Here is a 21,146-nt window from a genome sequence, read left to right on the forward strand (position 1 = left end):
GGCGAGTACAGTGGTCTCAGACAGTTTTTAAATTCTGTACAGTGGGATCAACTGACGATGTTACCAACAGTAAATTCTAAGTGGGTAGCATTCAAGGAATTAATCGTGGATGCTACTAAAAGTTTGATACCTATTAAGAAATATTGTTCAAGGTTTAGGCCAAAATGGTTATCGAATGAACTAATGAGACTCGTGACAGAGAAGAAAAATGCATGGGATGCATATAAATTATCAAGCGACTCAGAAGCCTATGGCAGAATATAAGCTAGTCTGTAATCAGGTCACAAAGGAGGTTAGGCAGGCGAAGGCAGATTACGAGAAATCTTCGGCAAAAGATGCTAAGAAAAACAGCAAGGATTTCTTTACTTATATGAACTCTAAAAGGAAGGGGATGAATCTGATTGGTCCACTTGACATCGATGGTTCGATTGTTGATGATCCTGCTCAGATAGCATACAAACTGAATGAGTATTTTGCATCTACATTCACACAATGATTTTTGTAATAACTGAGAGCAAAGTGGAGGAGAAATTGTTGAAGTTAAACATAAGAAAGGCACCTGGGATGGATGGGATCTATCCAGTTATATTAAAGGAGGTGGCAAAGGAAGTAAGCAAACCCTTAGCCATAATTATGAGTGCATCCTTGGACTCAGATGAGGTCCCGACGAACCGGAGATGTGCAAATGTATCCCCAATTCACAAAGGGAGATCGAAGGGTGACACGAGTAATTACAGACCAGTTAGTTTAACTTCTGTTCCGGGTAAAATAATGGAGTCACTGGTTAAAGATGCATTGCAGGATCATCTAGATAAGACTGCAGCAATAATTCAGACACAGCATGGGTTTGTTAAGGGAAAGTCTTGTCTGACAAATTTTATAGGAAATTATGATGTGGTTACAAAGGAACTGGATGCAAAAAATAATTTTGATATCATATATTTGGATTTCAGGAAAGCTTTTGACACTGTTGCGCATGGAAGACTATTGTACAAATTGGAGCAGAATGGTATTAAGGGTAAGTTGCTACAATGGATAAAATGATAGTTGAGTGGGAAAACACAGAGGGTGGTAATCAATGGGTGCTGCTCTTCGGGGACTAATGTTATTAGTGGAGTCCCACAGGGGTCTGTTTTGAGTCCGCTGTTGTTTTGTATATTTATCAATGATACTGATGAAGGTATATCACGCTTAGTGTCGAAGTTTGCAAATGATACAAAAGTTTTGCAAGGTTGTTAATGATTATCCAGATCCTACTGCAACAGGATCTGGATAATTTGGGCAGATGGGCCTATCCGTAAAGCATGTTACGATTGCTGGTCAGTAATCTGGAGAGGTTATCCAGGAAACAAACTACACCAAATAAAACCAGAACCAAAGCTGTGGCTCTACACATTCCTATACAGTTTACTTTCCTAAATCGTATAGGAATGTACCATAAAATAATCAGTTATTACAATGAAGTTAGTATTTCATATTCATCATTAGAAAGACATAATATGGTCCTAGCAGCCTATGTGTCGTTAAACCCAACAGCAACCGCAGATTTGAAATGCTTTCAGCCTACGAAGTTTGATTAATCAAAATGCAAAAACATAGAGGAAACAAGAAGATTTAACAGCGTTTGGCATAATTTTACCAAGTCAGTGTGATGTGCTGGAACGAAGAGAGTAGCGTTTGTTTATGTTGAATCCTCAGTAGAGGGAGTTGGATTTGAAGCGAACGAGAGAGAGAGAGAGAGAGTGCGAGCAAGCAGACGAAATTTACAAAGTGGGTTAATTTCTATGTTCAAAAATGATCATGTATTCATAAAAAGGTGTATAATTTTGCCAATAAACGTATTCAGTTAGAGACATTATTTGTTAATTACACTAATTTATTTTTATACCTGATTTAAAGAAGTGATTTACTTTTTCAGCTATCGTGGGATATTAAGTCATTGTATTTTTCAAATCACTATATAATATCTGTGTAGGAATGCCATAGTTCATCCATAAATTTAACTACATACGTAGTGTAAAGGCGTCGTTTAATTTCATCACGTATTGTGGCTGCCTTCACAACAATATGTTTGGTATTGCACTACTTCGAATAAACAACGCTTCTCTAATAGAGGAGACCACGGTTATTTATTCTCAGTGGTCACCACCCAGACGGCACCGTTTGAAAAATTGTATGGGATAAAGATCTCTGTTATCCTTATACTGTCCCTATTAGACTTAGTACAGCAAAAAAGGTGTAGGAAAGCGATAGTAGGAGAGGAAAAAGAAGGCATGCCGTCGAAAGAGAAAGGGACAGTTACTCCTCATATTCACACACCACTCAAAAACTCATACACTCCTCGAATAGGCAACGCTTCCCCAGTGGAGTCGAACGTTGTTACCTATTCTTGGAAACTCCTGAAAACAGGCTCCCTACTGTGACCATTTCGAAGCTAGTTGTGAATTTAATGTAGGAAAAAAAAAAAAAATTGGACCAAATCTAACAAACCAAACAAATTAAATATAAACTTCAAACCTGTATATTATGGAAAAATTTAATTCAGACTTTGAACAGAACTGTTTTGATAAGAATACGAGAGCTGATAAGGTCTATATTTTTATCAAGAAAACTGAATTTTGTAATAAATAAAGAAAGCAAAAAAAAAAAACAGGTGCTTTCATTTTTTTCTGAAAAGCAAGCTCTGTTTCATAGTAATTTACAAAACGATTCATATTGGGCGTTGTTGAATATGTGTTGCCATTGTCTTTAATTTTCTGAACCGTTTTGGCTAATGATTTAGTCTTCTTTGGTAAAACGCAGCTGAAGGACTATCAGCCTCCCCAAATTTTAGTTGTATTTTACGCTCCTTTTCTTTCTTTTCTTCCAATAGTATTTCTACGTTGTTCGTTTCTTTCCTTAATTTTTGTACGATAAAATGATTTTGCACTTTGCTTAATTTTCACCGACGTTTCCCACTGACTTCCACCTTGCTCTACTATCTTTTTAAGAGCTGTTGCAAAGTCCCAGTCCTCTCTCTCCAGAACTGCTGGGTTGAGCTTCCAATAGCTTTTTCCCAGATTAACGTTCGTAAATAATTCTCCCTTCCACATTACCGTCCTGTGATCTGCAAGTTTTCGACCTCGAATAATTCTCACATGCGGTATCATTGTTATTTTATTCTTAACTGTTGCGTTCCATAAGTGCGATCTATTCTAGTTCCTATTAGTAAATTAATAAGAGGAGTTTACCTCAATATAGTACGTAGAACACTTCCGTATGATACCCTCCAGAAATTAAAACGGAAAAAACGAAAAAATCGACAACTTACCGGTACATTAAAGTAAAATATAAATAATTAAAGTAAATTATAAATAATTAAATAATCAATTTAACACAATTCAAAATCAATTCAAAACAATTAAAATTCAAATTAACGCAATTAAAAGAATCTAACGAAAATATTCAAAACGATTTTCCTTCCTGAAGCTGACAATGCTTTTCGACCGACTGTCGTGATCACAGGAATGAAAATTATCGAATCAGGCTAAACCTGCAACTTAAATAGTGATTATGTGTCTTCGCGCATGCGCGTAAAGGTCCACGCATCGGAGATCAAATATGGCCGCCGAACATTAACAGAATTCTCGTGTAATTTCAACGGTTTCTGCAATTAATAGTCGCGTATAATTACGTTGAACGTTAAGTATTTTGGCCTCGTTAAATAAAAAAGTATGTTTTTCGTTAATGGCATGAAAGGCTAATTCTGACGCTGCTGAACGAGAAGCACGAACAGAGGCTTCGTGTTGATTTACACGGATATTAAGAGAAAACCGCGTGGAACCCTGATAAGACGAGTCGCAATCACCGCAAGAAATGTTGTATACTAGATCATTAATTTGTGTTGCGAACGCCGAAAGAACCGAGCGATTGTTCAGTATAGTGTGTAACTTCCGTATAGGCCTAGCTATAATTTTAAATTCGGTATCTTTAAAGAATCTGTTAAGCTGTTTGTGCCACTGTTCAACATATGGGACAGAAATAAAGTATTTTTTGATATTACTATTGTTGATTGGTGCAGTATTTTGTATCCTATCCTTAGCTTGTACCCTAATTCGATTTATAGTGTTAATGGGATAACCCCTGTTCAAGAATCTGCTAGTTAATATTTGTATTTCTGAGTCTAAAGCAGAATCCGTCGTTGAATATTTATAGGCATTTAGAAATTGATTAAAGATAATCGATCTTTTGTAGGTGAACGGGTGGTAGCTATTATAATGTAGAAGCATACCGGTGTTAGTGGGTTTTCGATAGATGCTAAATTGTATTTTGTTCGAGTCCCGGGTAAGCGTGAAATTTAGAAAGTTTAATGACTTAGTATCCGTATCTTCCCTTTCCAATGTAAATTTGAGTCTAGAATGAATATTGTTAAACGAATGTAAAATATCTTGGATAGTACTACTATCGGTAATAACTAGAACATCGTCTAAATACCTCCCTATAACCCTATTAACTAGATGGTTGCACACTGTTACTATGTTCTCAGCAGCTAAACAGGTCAGTATCTCCGCTAGAACTAATGCTTGGTGGTCTTCGGAGCTAAATCACAGTTTCAAGTGCAAACAGTCCCTCCATAAACAATGGAAACAGTCTGGTACAGCATATGACCGAACTCAGTACTCCAAAGCTAGAGCACTGTTTAATAGACTGAAATCGCAAGCCATTAAAGAATACACTGACAAGACCTTATCCAAAGGCAAAGTGCCATATACCCATAACTCTGAACCAGATTCCAATTTCAATCCAGTTGAATGGATCAACTATGTAGCCAGATTCCAAGACAACATCACACAACCATATGATTACCAACCAGACCCCATTTCAAGTCCAGATGATGAGCTGTTTTCTATTCAAATCGATCGACAGCAGCTTCGTCAAGCCATCAACTCGCTGCGTCCGTCATGCACCGCTGGCATCGATAATGTCCCACATTTCATCGTAAAGTGCCTCAGTCCATATATCCTTGATCCTCTGCTCTACTTGTTCAACTCCATCCTCTCCCATAGAGTGTTTCCGGCATCCTGGAGCAAATACAGTCTTGCCCCACTACCTAAAGTTCAACTACCAAGCCAGCCGAAGCACTATAGACCGATCTCCACTGCATCCACGCTCCTAAAGCTACTGGAAAAAGTTCTTCTTCCGCATATAACACGCCATCTTCTTCCACAATCATCAAAACAACTCCATTATGTTCTCCCTAATAGATCAACTGTCTCCAACCTTCTGGCAGTCCAAACGGAAATTTTAAATGCATTTGAGGCCAAATCAGAAATGGCGGTTGTTTATGCCGATATTGAAGCTGCTTTTGATAGCCTCAACATCTCAGCCCTTCTGAATCTCCTAACCAATTTCTTTCGGATCAAAGGTGACGTTTTCGCTTTTCTGCACTCGCTCCTCCGGAACAGAACAGTGTACTTCACTCATCGTAACCTCTGCTATACCCGATCCATCAATGCTGGTGTGCCGCAAGGTGGCGTTTTATCGGGGTTACTTTTTACAGCCCTCCTTATTCCGTTTGTGTGTAACAGAGATGATGTCATTACCTACGCCGACGATATAAAGTTCCTAACGGAAATACCACCATCAGCCGACAGGGGAGTGATCACATCGGAAATCTGTAATAAGATCACAGCTTTCTCTAGCCATCTCAACCATTTCGGTCTCAAACTGAACCCCCAAAAATCCGTTATTATGGTTTTTTCTCTGAAGAAGTGTCCCACATTCATACAACCCTCACTGGAGGGCGCAATTATTCCAAGTGTTACTAAACACAAAGATCTCGGTGTAACCTTCGACCCAAACCTTAGGTTCAACTGTCACATCGAATGTGTTCTACGCAAGATCAACCGAATGCGCTGGATTGCCCGTCAACATCTTCTTCATAACACAGACGCAAGAACCACAATCAGATATCTGGAAACCATTGTGTATCCTACCTTTCTGTATGCCTCTGAAATATGGGCATCCGCAGTACCTTCTCTCATGAAGCCCATCTTCGCCAGTGAATACTGGATATTGAAGTGGGCAACCCACAAACATCGACTCCCCCCTCAGCAGAGGACCACCAGCATGGCCGACCAACTCCAAATCCCACGGCTGCCTCAAATAATCAGCATGAGGAGAACTGTGACCACAGTCAAAATGCTGGTTGGCAAAATCAACTCCCCTGACTTCTGGGATATATGCCAGTGGCATGTTCCACTTCCGTCCTTACGAGCCACCCCTCTTCTTCAGCTACAACGGAACAGGCTGAAGATCAGTGACAGATTCCTACCTGGACAAGTACTTCCTACAGTACAAGCCCTGCTAATGATCGGAGTTGACCTGCAGAAATTCGCTTCTGATCGCAATTACAGGCGCTCGTTGGCCGAACTTGTTCCCCTTTTGTTTGGCCCCTGATGTCGACTCATACTGATATCTCCATCTTCTATCTCCTATGAGGTGCATAACGGCACGTCGCAGGAAAATCGACGAACTGTCTTCACAAGAAAATGCAATACCGAACAATAATGTGGCACTGTGAAATTTTCTGACTTGTGTGAATATGCTTAAATATGTGCTTTGTACATATGAACGTGTACATACCTTGGTGTACTGTCTGCCTCACAACTATGTACATACTCATATCTATTGAATGGCTAATGCTACGTTTTTAATTGTTATGTAATATTTTATACTGCACAAATTTTTATACTGTACATATTTTTATATTTCTATATCATTGTCAAGCCCCTGGCCTCCTGGCTGTGGCGGGCACATTATTGTATCTTTACTGTACAATAAAGATTTTCTTCTTCTCCCATAGTATGTGATACGGGGACGAAAAGGTGTCAAATGTATCTGCTCAATCGTTGAGAGATAGATCTCTGACATTAAGCCACTCAGGCTCAAACCCATTGGTAATCCAAAAATTTGTTTGTACACCTTGTCTCGAAAGGTGATGTAGTTAGCCTCAACTAATAGTTTAATTAAGTGAAAAATCTCCTTTATAGGCAGCTTCGTATAATTAATCGGTGTCGAGTTTTTATTTAACATATCCCAAATAATATCTAATGTGTATTCAACGTTTACATTCGTATATAATGATGTAACATCTAATGAGAATAAATTGTCATTGTCGCCGAGTCTACAGTCTTTAAGATTATTAAATAATGTATCGTAATTCTTAATCCCAAATTGTATAACCTGTCTAAAAGGTTTTATAATGTTATATACATGTGTGGCTAAGGCTGAAAATGCCGAGTTCCTGTAGGAAACAATAGGTCGAATCGGAAATCCAGGCTTGTGTAATTTTACCTGACCAAAAAGTGCAGGAATATTGTATGTTCTGGACTTCAATTCCTTCAACTGAACCATAGTAATGTAGTCGTTTTTACGATATGTGGTTAACGTTTTATTGTATTGATTTACCAAATTGGTAAACAGTGTCGGGTCCACTTCACAAGAATTCTGTTATTACACGAGAATTCTGTTAATGTTCGGCGGCCATATTTGATCTCCGATGCGTGGACCTTTACGCGCATGCGCGAAGACACATAATCACTATTTAAGTTGCAGGTTTAGCCTGATTCGATAATTTTCATTCCTGTGATCACGACAGTCGGTCGAAAAGCATTGTCAGCTTCAGGAAGGAAAATCGTTTTGAATATTTTCGTTAGATTCTTTTAATTGCGTTAATTTGAATTTTAATTGTTTTGAATTGATTTTGAATTGTGTTAAATTGATTATTTAATTATTTATAATTTACTTTAATTATTTATATTTTACTTTAATGTACCGGTAAGTTGTCGATTTTTTCGTTTTTTCCGTTTTAATTTCTGGAGGGTATCATACGGAAGTGTTCTACGTACTATATTGAGGTAAACTCCTCTTATTAATTTACTAATATCATTATCAACGTAGAACATATTGAGTATTACAGCTCTGATTCATACTATCTAATTCTAGTTCCTATATAATTAGCTATTCTGGTGGCTGCTCGTCGCCCCTGATTTTTTTTTTACCTGTAGAAGTATACCAAGTACCATTTAGTACAAACCATAATTAAATCACCAACACCCCAGTACAATGATGCGAGCCTCCATCCCCAGAACTTTCTCCGTCACGGGGTCAGGAACGCAGTTCCAGCCCCGTGACGTTACAACCCGCTGCCCCTTCAAATAGTTGTCTAGTTCCTGAAACAGTGTTTTCCTTTCTAAAGTGGAATTTGGACTATACACACTGATTACTCTAATTGTACTTCCCCCATAACTCCAATCCACTACCACAATCCGGCCTTCTGTATCCCTACCCACCAGTCATATAGTCCCTAGAATTGGAGGAGCCACTACTGTCCCCTACCGCTGACGATCGATTCATCCCAAACCCTCCTGAAGCCTGGCCATTCCTCGTATTCTTTCCTGCGAATCTTAACAATCTTAGTAAACTTGTTAAAAAAAGCCCTCGAGAGGACTATTAGACGTTTCTACCGGAAACCTGTCAATAGTAACCACTTTGCGTATATTACCAATTTGCACAGGTTTGATCACGACATTTCTAATAGAAAACCCTTTCAAAACCTTTTCTCTTGCCTCTACTCTATCCTTTTATCTCGTGAACCGAAACAACCTGAGTCACTCCCTCCCTGCATTACCTCTCTAATTGGACAAACCTCTGTAGTCTGAAACTCCACTGTCCTTTCTCGAAAAAAGAACTGTGCCATAATCAGTCTCCGTTCCTTAAGGAAAATGAATAAATACAAATTCGTGTATGAATTTGTATTCATACACGAATACACCTGACACCAGAAAAAAGAAAAATACTTAACTTGGCAGAAATAAATTTCAAAGAAATGTACGACAAAGAAAAAATAATCACTTACTACCCCTCTAAAGGAGGTTCCCCACAAAGGGGTTACCTCAGCCGGAAGGACTGCCTCTTGATACGATCGGACACTTTAATCAATATTCAGAACACATCTGAACGAAACAAATCACAAACTAGCCTCTCACAGCGCCGTTTCGAATCTAATTTGTTTACGTATGGGATAATAACTCTACTATCCACTTGTCCCTGTCAGACTTACAAAAGCAAAAAATATAATAAAATTTATAGTAGGAAAGGAAGAAAAGAAACGGTGTAAAAGATTGAAAGGGACTAATTCAAAAACTCACTCGTCGAATAGGCAACACTTCCCCAGTGGAGAAGACTGTTGTTACCTATCCTCGGAAACTCCATGATTATCAGGCTCCCCCTGGTGATCACATATGGCTAAGGGATAAAACAATCCTCTTCCACACTTACTGCCCCTATTAGATTTGAGAAAGAAGAAAGATAAAGAGGGGTAGCAGAGGAAAGAAAGAAAACCTGTCGTCAGAAACAGAAAGGGGCAGTTTTCACCATCTAGTCACACTTGAACTCATTACAGTGCTCTTACAACCCAATCGGATCAATTTCGCTCAGAAACACTCCGTGAAGAGCCCAGTCCGTGTGATTGGTTGCTAGCAGGCAGCCGCCTGGAGTTGGCTTGCCCTACATGATTTCTCAGGCCCTCCACCTCTTCCATCTTTACACACGGCTTTATTTAAAAACAAGCCACCGCAATCTCGGGAGGCAGACCATTTTCCTGGAACCCGCTTGGTCCCTATCCCCTTTAGACTAAGTTAGTTAGATAATTGCCCCCTAATCCCTAACTTAAGACTAGATTTTACCAACTAAATCTTATTACCTACTAACCGACACAGTGGTGCTGGATAACACCACTGTTTTAGAAATCAGTGTTCCCCCAGTTGTAATAGTTCTAACACCACAAATCTTCTTATTGCAGCATGCATGAATTGAATAGCTTATTTATATACACCTATACGTGTTCCTTCTATTTTTTTTTCTAATTTTCCATGCTTGGTATTTCACTTCATTGATTAGGAACATCAGAATGTGTGTGGCTCTGGAGACCGCCGGAAACTGCAAAAATTGCAGCTGATCCCTTGTTAATCGCGGTAATCTCAGAATTTTAAAATTATGAACCGTGTCCCAGATACGTTAAACAGGAGGACAAGAAAATGACGCATGTTCCACTGTTTCCCGCGCTTTACAATATTGACACTCTATTTGAGTATCCTCGTAACTTAGCTTTGCTTAACTCTACGGGCAAATGACCGTAAATCACCCTCCAAGCTAAGTCGCTTCTTGATCCATACCCCATGTGTTTGTGAAGATTGCTAAACATCTGGATTACAACTAAACTGTGCCATGACCTCGGATTCTGTACTGCTGAGGTAGCATACAGAATCTATATTCCTATACATCCCACATGAGGAGTTATTCATGAGAAGTTATAATTTCCAGCATCTTTCTGAAACTTTGTTTTCTTCCCACATCCAGACCCCCTACCGATAGTTGCTGAAGATATTTGTTCACCAGTTTATAAAAGAGTGGTGTTGTTTCTGCTGTAGAGCCTGTATGCTCAAGTTAGTAAACCAACCCATTGGGATTTTACTAAGGTAGAAGCTACATGCGTGTCAAACAGGACCGATCGAATGTGCTTTTTTACATACGTCCACCGTAACCACTTTAATTGTGGTATTTCATAACCTCGGAGAGCCTTTCTACAATGCAATCTCTGTTGTGTCGTCTCTTCTTGCCTATATCTTTGGCAAAGGATGCAAAGAAAAACACTGAGACTTCTTTACTTATGTAAACTCCAGAAGGAAGGGGATGAATCGGATTGGTCCAATTGATATCGATGGTTCAACTACTCATGATCCTGTTCAGGTAGCTAACAAATTAAATTAATATTTTGCATCTACGTTCCACATGAGGAGTTATTCGGGGAGAAGATTGCCAGAGGAGTATTAAACTCCGGCAAGGAGCTAGATAATCTTGTAATAACTGAGAGGAAATTGGAGGAGAAATTGTTGAAGCATAAGCAATTAGGCACCTGGGGTGGATGGAATCTATCCAGTTATATTAACGGAGGCAGCAAAGGAAGTAAGCAAACTCTTAGCCATAATTATGAGAGCTTCCTTGGACTCAGGGAAAGTACCCATGGTCTGGAAAATAGGACCCCAATCCACAAAGGAGGATTAAAGGGAGACTCAGGTAATTACAGCATGTTAGTTTAACCTCTGTTGCAGGGAAATTAATGGAGGCATTGGTTAAAGAAGCATTGCAGGATCATCTGAAGAAGACTTCAGTTATAGCTCGGACACAGCATGGTTTTGTTAAGGGGAAGTCTTGTCTGAACAATTTGATTGGATACTATGATGTAGTCACAAAGGAACTGGATGCAAAGAATAATTTTGATATCATATTTGGATCTTAGAAAGGCTTTTGATACTGTTGCACATTGAAGACTGCCGTAGAAATTGGAGCAGTGTGGCATTAAGGGAAAATTGCTGCTATGGAAAAAGGGATGGTTGAGTGGAAGAAGATAGTGGTAATCAATGGACACTGCTCATCGTGGACTAACGTTATTAGTGGAGTCACTCAGGTTTCAGTGTTGGGTCCATTGTTCTTTTCTGTATTCATTAATGACATTGATGATGATATATCAGGCTTAATGTCCAAGTTTGCAGACGATACGAAGGTTGGCATGGTTGTTAATTACATTAATGACAGTCGCTGCTGCAAGAGGATCTAGAAAAGTTGAGTAGATGGGCTGAGAGGTGGAAACGGAAGTTTAACATCGACAAATGTAAAGTACTGCATATGGGAAGCAGCAACCCCAGAGTAACGTATCAATTGTGTGGTACTACACTGACAGAAGTAGAGAGTGAAAAGGACCTGGGGGTTATTGTGTAGGCAGATATGAAGTTTTCTGAGCAGTGCAGACGGTCTGCAAGTGTAGCCCATCGTGTCTTGTCAATGATATTCAGGAATTTTTCTAGCAGGGATAAGGAGTGATTATCCCCTTATATCAGGTAATGGTCAGGCCATACCGTGAGTACTGTATACAGGTCTGGAGGCCTCATTTTAATAAGGATGTAGAGCTGTTGGAACGAGTACAGAGAAGGGCAACAAGATTAGTGAATGGAACAAAGGGGTGCTCTTACAAAGAAGGGCTGTAATTTTGCAAATTACAGTGTCTGGAGACTAGGCACCTGCGAGGTGATGTCATTGAGATGTATAAAGCCTCGAATGGTTTGAGTATGCTCAGTGCTGATGGGATTCTTCCTCTCGCTCATAATAATCGCCTGAGAGGACATAAATTCAAATTGAGGAAAGTCTGTTGTAGGATAGATGTGCCGAGGTTTGCTTTTAGCCAGCAGATGGTTGATTTCTGGAACAAACTTGCATTTGTCGTTGTAGAAGTTGATAGCTTAAACAGATTCAAGGCAGAATTAAACAAACATTTGGAGTGGGTGATCGGTGGAGTGAGAAGGGAGGGAGGGTTATGTGTGGGTTTTTTTTTTTTTTTTTTTTGGCTGATGCTATATAAGCTTGCTTTCTTGCATCATGTGTCCTTGCTAATGCTATTATTCCAAAAAAAAAAAAAATGGTCAGAAAACATGTTTTGTTTAAATTTTGCTATGTAGGAAGTTGTGTTGGGCTCAGTTTTACGTTCTTTGTGTGCTTACTAGATTGCTGTAGTTAGACGTACATTCTAAATTCAGTTGAGACATTCTGCCATCTAATTTAAACTTTATTCACAATTTACACTTCGTTTCTTTTTTTTCGTTAACATTTTGATGTTTGTACACACTTTCCGGCTGAGTTTCTCACCAACCCCTTCTTGCAGAAACATCCCGTAACGCATTGGAGCGTGCATACGCGCACTTCCTCCGTGTAGTTGTCACACGTATCTGGGCATGCTGTACCACATGATTGGTACTCCTCATTAACTGGACACTCTGCGAATGAAATAAAATGCAAACATTATTTATTAGATTAAAAAAATGGAAATATATATACTTAATTTATGAAATAGTTTCATTCTTTACAGATCTCTCAGTATCAACCTTTTGAAGAGGCACTTTTGCGTTACTTATTAATCAAAACCAAATTGTCTTCCACTTTTGCTACAAGTAACGCAGAATGAATAATATATTTACATTCAGGGCTTTATCTTGACAATGATTTTCGTATTTAATTTTCCAATTATATACAGAACGTCCCGTGTCTATATATGAACGTGGTGGAAAGCTCTCAGCATCTGATGTACCAGTGTCCATTATATGAGGACCTTCGATGCATTCTGATATCAAAAATTCAATTCATCCCGAGACTTCGGGAACAATAACTCCTAGAATCTGAGGACACCCATGCAGCATTTTTAAATTCGCCCAAGACCTCTTTGGAAGACGTTAGGATTCTCCCACCACCACAGAACCTACCTGATTTAGTCCTTCCACCAATTTTCCTGGATGGCACCTATTCCAGGATCTGTGACACCTCAGAACATGAGCTCTGACCTTCAGCTTCGCTGCCAATGCCACCTGGCGTACCGAATAGGGTGTTCCTACCCGATTCACTTTAACTCCTTATCCCTCGACTGAGGCAGACTGTTCCCTGTCTCCTACCCCCGTCGAGGGATAAGGAGGCAACTCTTCTTTTCCCTCTGATGGGGCATGGGCATACCCCACTGACTCCTGGGATTGTCTTTTCTATTGGCCCCCAGCCTTCAGTCTCCCCTCCCTCTCTGTCTTCAGTATTAGCAACAAACGAATGGCAAAATTTACCGAGCCTAACACACGAAGTTTTAGACTTTATACTCCTTTTAGCCAAATCCAAACGTAGTGTGTGTGTTTTTTTTATTTTTACGTCCTAGCCATCGAAATCTGAGGAAACTAGGTGACAGGACCTGTCAGAGTAAATATCTAATACTGATGTACCTGATCTGCCTCCCAGTAGCATAGTATGGCAAACGGTGTGCCCACCAGGGGCCCAACGGCTAAAAGGTCAGAAGAACAACGGTACACAATACAACACTACAATATCCGTACACTTTTAAATCTCTGGCCACGACAATGTTTGGTATGTGAAGATAGGGGAAATCCCTGGTGCCGTTAGACCCTGAACACACTCTAATCACCGTGTTACCAGAAAGGTCAGACAGTTTGGCATGACAAACATTGCGAAAACAAATGAGAATAGGCAAAATGACTAATGAATTTAATGAAGAATTATTTGTCAGAGTAGGCGAGTAAATCAGTCTATGATCTAATCAGCTAATGGAGAACTTCGCCTTTCCAGATATTGACTAGAACATGTGGGCTGTCACTTGAGTAACAAGACTTTTCAGGATAATGAAAAGTCTTGTTACTCAAATTCAGCACAAAATCAGGAAACTCCAACAACTGGATAGTAGAATTGTCACCAGCAGCATGGAACACCTTGAAACAGCAAGACAGAGTATTTATAAACTGGGGCATCCACCACTTTAGAGATCATGTGGCTGTCCACAAATGTTTCAGGTGCTGCTGGTTTGGGTACACTACACCCACTTGTACCCAAAGCTAGCCCATCTGTGGTCACTGTGCACGACTTCAACTCGTGCACAAAAAAGAATCCTCACCAACTGTGCAAACTGCAAGGCACAGAGGCCATCGGCGGACCATTCTAACAGGGACATCAAATGCCCCGTGTATTGTAAAGTAAAGGGAACATACCAAATGAGACTCGACTATGGCGGTACGCCTTAAATCTTTCAACTTAAACAGAGTAAACTTCATACAGCTAAACGCTCAACGTTCTAAAACAGTTGCCGCACAGCTTACCAAAAAGGTAAATGAAGAAAACCTGGACATATTCCTTATCCATGAACCGTATGCATACAACAGAGAGGTCAAGGGATAACCCCTGGCCTATAAGATTGTTCACGACAGCAGTGAGACACCTTGGGCCTGCATTCTAGTGAGGAATCCCAGTATCACCGCTACAAAAATTTCCAATTACTGTGCATCATGAGATGTTTGTGCCCACATCACCTCCCTGGGAGATTTCTATGCGGTTTCGCTATATTGTCGCCCGATAGAGGATGTCTTACCTGCAAAGTTTAAGTACTGACTTCCCGAATAGCAAGATCATCGTGGGAGCGGATGTCAACTGCCGGTTCCAACTGCCCTGGCGTGGTTCAGCGAGATCCCGGAGAGACGTGGAGAACACAATGGATTGCGACTGGAGAACTACCTGGCAAGTAATCCATACATAATACTAAACCAGCCAAATAACCCAACCACCTTTTCCAGCTCGACGTGGGAGTCTACAATTGATGTCGCCCTTGCCCCTGATCTATTGCTGGACATCCAACCTCTTGGACCGTCCAAGAATACTGGACCACGTCGGACCATGGGGCAATTACATTCGAGCTCAGACTCTCTCTGACCCGACAGCCTGCGATTATATACATCTAACTTAGATACGCTGTTGATAAGGCGGACTGGCCTCTATTCCAAACTTCCCTGACCACTGCAGCCCAATCCCTATGTGTTGCTGGACTAAACCCGGATCAGCACCATATTGCAGTGGTTGACCTCATCACGGCAGCTGCCAACAACTCTGTTAAAAAAAAAATATATTTCCCAAGGAGCTGTTCCCAGGTGGCCCCGGACCTACAATGCCTGAGGAAAGAAGTCATTAGGACAAGAAAACTCTTGCAGCGAGCGCGGCGCTCCTGGCCAGCTGCTGGGACAAAACTTCCCCGCGGTCAGAAATCAGTACACCACCACCATCCGCCAACGCAAACAACGTTGCTGGAAGAACTTTGTATCTGCAACTGGGAACGATGATCCCTGAGGTGTTGTCTACAGGGTAACTACAAACAAACTCCCCAGGGGTAAAACTATCCCTGCTACAAAAACGCTCCAAGGAACTTATACCCGAACTTGGTAGGATTCTGTAACAAACATCCTGGATACTCTGTTTTGGAACCCCTAGCTCATTCCAATCAGGAACAGAAAATCCTATGTCAGGATAATGACACCTATCACACAACTACCTACGAAGAACTTCTCACCAAAATAGAATTGGACATAACAGCACTGAAGATCAAGAACAGGAAGTCTCCTGGCATTGACCTCCTAGAGCCAGAGATCATTAAAAGGGCCGTCGAAGCCATTCCAGATGTGATACTCAATTTGTTCAATCACTGCCTTAGGGAGGGCCTCTTCCCGCAGGCTTGGAAAACTGCAAATCTACGTCTCGTTCTCAAAAATCCCAGTAAGAAACGGGACCTTCCGGAGTCGTACAGACCAATCGCACTCCCTTCCGTACTGAGCAAGCTGTTCGAAAAACTTCTGAAAAATCGAATTGAAACTCATTACAGTGCAACGGGCCTACAGTCGCAAAATCAGTTTGGCTTTAAGAAAACCTGTACAACCCTAAATGTACTCGAACATCAGTGAAGCGGCAACCTCAACAAATCGCAAGTATTTCCTTGTTATTGTAATTGATTTTGCCTTGGCATTTGACACCTTATGGTGGCCAAGCGTCCTCGGCCGGCTCCGGAAGGCCAACCTTTCAAAAAACCTGTTCCAATGTATGAGATCATACTTATCTAACAGATATATAACTGTTCGAGCTCCATACTGTAACGTGACAAAAGAGGTGTTCAGAGGCTGCCCACAGGGGTCTGTCATAGGCCCCGTCCGCCTGGAACATGGTTGTCCACGACTTCATGAACCTGGATTTCGGCGACGTCGTTTCCTTGGCCTATGTGGATGACTTGGTTCTGATGCTTCCTGGGGATTCCAGAGCTCAACTGGAGACTACCGCTACTCTGGCAGTTGACACCCTTGAGAACTGGGCTGCAACCAATAACTTAAATTTCATCAGAGAAAACAAGATACATTCTGCTCAGAGGAACCTTGAGTATCAGACGACCGCCCCGAATCAGGATTCAGGGTGTAACTATCAAGATGACTAATGAATTGAAACACCTCGGAGTGATTCTTGATAAAAAAAAAAATCAATCGTATACACCACATATCAAGTATATACACAATAAAATCAGTGTACTCCGCACTGTTTACAAGAAGAGCGCGCAAGGACTGGGGTCTGAGGAGAAAATCCCTCGGCCTCTACTATAAAGCCATCTTTCTACTGGTAATATCGTACTCAGCTGGAATTTGGTTCCACTAGGCCCCAACAGCTGTAAACAGAAGAAAGTTGAAGACAATACAAAAGTGTATATTACTAACCGCCTCAAGAGCTTGTAAAACAGTCAGTACTCACGCAATCCAAGCCCTTACAGGATCCCTCCCCATGGACCTGGAGATCATCCAACGTGGACTGCTTTATCAGCTGGCAAAAGGCCGGGTGGCCACTTGCCTTGACTTTACAACCAACCCTTAAAATGATCTTAAAAATGAAAGGAAACGCGCCTCTGCTCACAGCCAGCTGACCTGGCAAGCCTGCTGGGAAGCATCCAGCAAAGGATAAATCACGCGCAAATTTCTGCCTACAATACAAATGGTATATCCTAAATACCCATCATGCTCGCCCCTGGGCTCTTTACCACCTATGTGCTCACTGGCCATGGAGGCCTTTAGAGACAAGTTTCAGGGTTTTAGACTCAGCAATAACCCACTCTGTCACTGTGGCTCCCGAGAAATGGAACATTTACTTTACACCTACCCTCTCTATGAGGACCTGCACCACAGGCTAATCACTAGGATCTGTCTCTCCTTCAGAGACCAGGAGCACCTTGTAATAACTGAGGAGGACACATACAGGGCATTTGCTCAGTTTGCCAAAGATCTCTTTAAAAGGAGGACATTCCCGCAACCTCAACTGCAGCAGTGAACAAAAAACTGAAACCTTCCACCAAGAAATGCAAACTTGGAAACATCATCTGTATCTGCCCTGCCTTCTGCTGGTAGCAAGAAAACTCAAATGTGACAAATCACCTAATCCTAACATCAAGGGGCATGCCCATGCCCCAAGGAATGCGAAACCGTGAAATCCACTTTCTGGACACGTCCTTACATATCATTGAGACCATCTCAACGCAAGAAAACTGGAACATGACAATACAATGACTAAAACTTAATCACCTCAAATATAAATGCAACCTATGTGACGATTGCCATACACAAAGAGTCCACGCATTGACACTATTGTGCCATCACCAGGAGTAGACAAAATACCATCCTTGAGCAAAGAGAAACGAAATGTGACAAACTAGGACCGAACTGGACCAATACTTGACCATGACTGCAGCAATTGGCTGCCACCAAAAGCCATTAGGCAACCCAAGGCTGGACATCTGGCTCAGCCTGCTTTCACTCCTTTCCCTGGCAGGGGGAGGTGATATTTTTCTGTCTCCTGCCACCACCCACTTTTCCTTTTACGCCCGTGAAGCAGTGGGGCATGGGCATGCTCCACTGCCTCACGGGGAGTCTTGTTCTATCGACCCCAGTCTTCCGCTTCCCCTTCCAACACTTTCTCCTTACATAGTGTATTCCCCACGAGTCCAAATTTAAATAACATCAAAATTCATGCCTGACCTTTTAGGCTCTTAGAATTTATCATTTCAGCGTACAACCCCATCTGGCGTTTCTAATAACTACTTAGTAAAAAAAAAAAAACCAACCGCGATCATTTTATCTTTATTTTATTTACATCCTAGCCACCGAAATCTCAGGAAAATAGGTGGTAGGACCTGCCAGATTAATATATTGACAACTGGTACACATGGCTAGCCTCCCCGCGGCAAAGTATGGAAACGCTGGGTCCCACTAGGGGCCCAGTGGCTAATAAGTCAGACGAACAATGGGCACAGCATACTACACAACACATGATCCACACACTTTTAAATCTCTGGCTTTGACAGCCTAATGTCCTCGATACAATGAACATACACGGAGATGGGAGAAGTCCCTCGTGCCGTTAGACCCGAAAACACTTCATACTTTTTAGGATAATTGTTTTCTATATACGTATATAAGAGAGGAACGAGAGAAAACAGTACTGTTGATCTGATTATCGGCAGTTAATTCCTACGCATTAAGAAAATCCAGATGGTGAAACCATTAAGTGGCAGTGATCATAATATATGGATGTCGGATCTACTTAAAGATATAACTACTGTCAAAGTGAAGGGATTTTACTTCGGGAAAGACGATTACAGTAACTTTTCCACTAAACTGTACATAAAAACAGTTTCAAGTTCTGTTTAGTGCCAACTGCCAAATTCTAAATGGGAAGCATTCAGTGAAGTAATTCATAGAAAATAATAATCTCTTTATACCATCTAAGAGATATTGTTCCAGATTCTAAAAGGAGGTCAGATGAATTGATGAAACTCATGGTAGAGAAATAAAATGCATGGGATGCAGATAAATTATTAGAGGCCTGTTGTCCATATAACCTAGGCTGCTAAGTCACTAAGAAGATTAGTCAAGCTTATAGAGATAATAAGAAGTCTTCGACTAAGAATACAAAATGAAAAGTAGCAAAGAACTCCCTTCTTATGTTACTACTAGAAGGAAAAATTGTCTGGTGTGATGAATTCTTGTTTTGGTTTCAGCGGAGGGAGGACTAGAACATATTGAAAACAAGCGTGAACTATGCAAGCAGGTGGCAAACGTTTGTGCCCATTGAAACTTTTGATATCAGTGAAGAAATGTTGCGATGCTGTAGGATATCTGGAGTTATTTCCAACTAGACGCAGTACATCCTTCTGCGAATAGGTTCTTCCAAAAGGATAGTGCTCCATGAGGCCACAGTTGTACAGAAATAATTCTAGGAACATGACAGTGAATTAAGCCTACTTCAGGATTCCCTCCAGTTACCTATTGAGCACATTTCGTCAACGTGGATCAACATCTCTGTGGAACGCTTTCAACACCCATGTGAGTCCATGGTACGATGAATCCAGCCTGTTTTGAGAATTAAAGATCTGCTCGCTATTACGTAGGTGTACTTAATGAGGTGCCCACTCAATGTTGTTTACTTCGTACTATGTATAAAATATACAATTCGTTTATATTTTATTTCTTTTTTAAGTTAAGCTTTTTAAAATTAATAAAAGTTACGAATTATGTGCGGATGATCCATTTCCTGTGTGTGCATTATTATGTTCTCTTAAAATGAAAACTACAGGAGTGGGGAACTCGCCTGTTGACACTGCCACTTGATCAGTGTCGCCATGTTTTCTTCACAGTCCGATATGAGAGAGGTAGATTACAGATCTTTCAAGAACTTATTATCTCAGTTGCCAATGTCAGTCATTTCGAGTAAAGAGAAGTTGCAGTTCCCATATGCTACAAACTGTTTCTGGGAGATGACTTCCTGTTTAAACATCGACTTGGGGAAGGTTGATACGTTCTGTATCACTTTATGAAACCACTAAAGATGTGGTAATACTGATTGATGAGAAATTTTGATAGATTTGGACGAAAGGGACGACTGTGTTGTGAATGAATAAATGCAGCTTTAATATTTTAATAAATACCTACATGATTTGCTGTGTTCTCACTAATATATAAAATGAATTGTTAGTCTGGGTCTGAATTCTACCTGTTGCCACCGACGGTACAATTATGATTGGGTTGATTTTTCGAATGAGAGAGGGGTTCGAGCCAGTCACCACCAAATACCGAGGATGCGGAAAGGTCAGGGAATGACCACCGCATATCCCGGAGCAATATGGCCTTAGTTGCTAATGCTCCTAAAAACCAAATAACAAACAAACAACAAAACATCGAATGAGGGACAAAATTACTTCCACAGACGATGATATCTCCATATTTGTTCAAGTATTAGTCGTGCCTGAATTAACTGAATCCACTGAATTAACCGGACAGGTAGCCATTGTTGAATCAGTTCATGTATTTGTTTGTTTCAGAAAAATAATTTCCTCGTATATATATTTGCAATTACTGCTGGAACTTATGCGCTTTAAACAGAGAGGAGAGTTTACATATGTTACTTACTCAGTGCTTGGCATGAAGCAACCAATACAGCAACGAATACGATAATGACCTTCATGGTCATCCACTGAATTAACCGGAAAGTGGTATCCTTTTTAAAACGTGACGCGCGCTTTATATATGTTTAGTGGATGGCTGATATCTGATCATACATCGCAATTTTGATATCTACTCAATTCAAAGTCCTAAGAACAGTTGTAGTCCTTTTGTGTCTCACGGTGTGCGATAGAAACTCTTAAAGACACTTCAGTGTGA

General features: G+C 40.7%; 1 protein-coding gene across 1 annotated transcript in view; it reads right to left on the reverse strand.

Moving 5' to 3' along the window:
* Positions 1-12,692: 12,692 nt before the first annotated feature.
* Positions 12,693-21,146, reverse strand: part of LOC150084610 (chymotrypsin inhibitor-like) — a 31,131-nt gene continuing 22,677 nt past the window's right edge. The window contains exon 2 of the mRNA XM_090375348.1: positions 12,693-12,869. Within this exon, the coding sequence (XP_090231474.1) occupies positions 12,697-12,869 (173 nt within the window). The 3' untranslated portion in view covers positions 12,693-12,696. The remainder of the gene's footprint in view (positions 12,870-21,146) is intronic.

This window comes from Mastigoproctus giganteus, chromosome 6, assembly GCF_048544385.1.
Source record: "Mastigoproctus giganteus isolate SK-2022 chromosome 6, ASM4854438v1, whole genome shotgun sequence".
NCBI lineage: Eukaryota > Metazoa > Arthropoda > Arachnida > Uropygi > Thelyphonidae > Mastigoproctus > Mastigoproctus giganteus.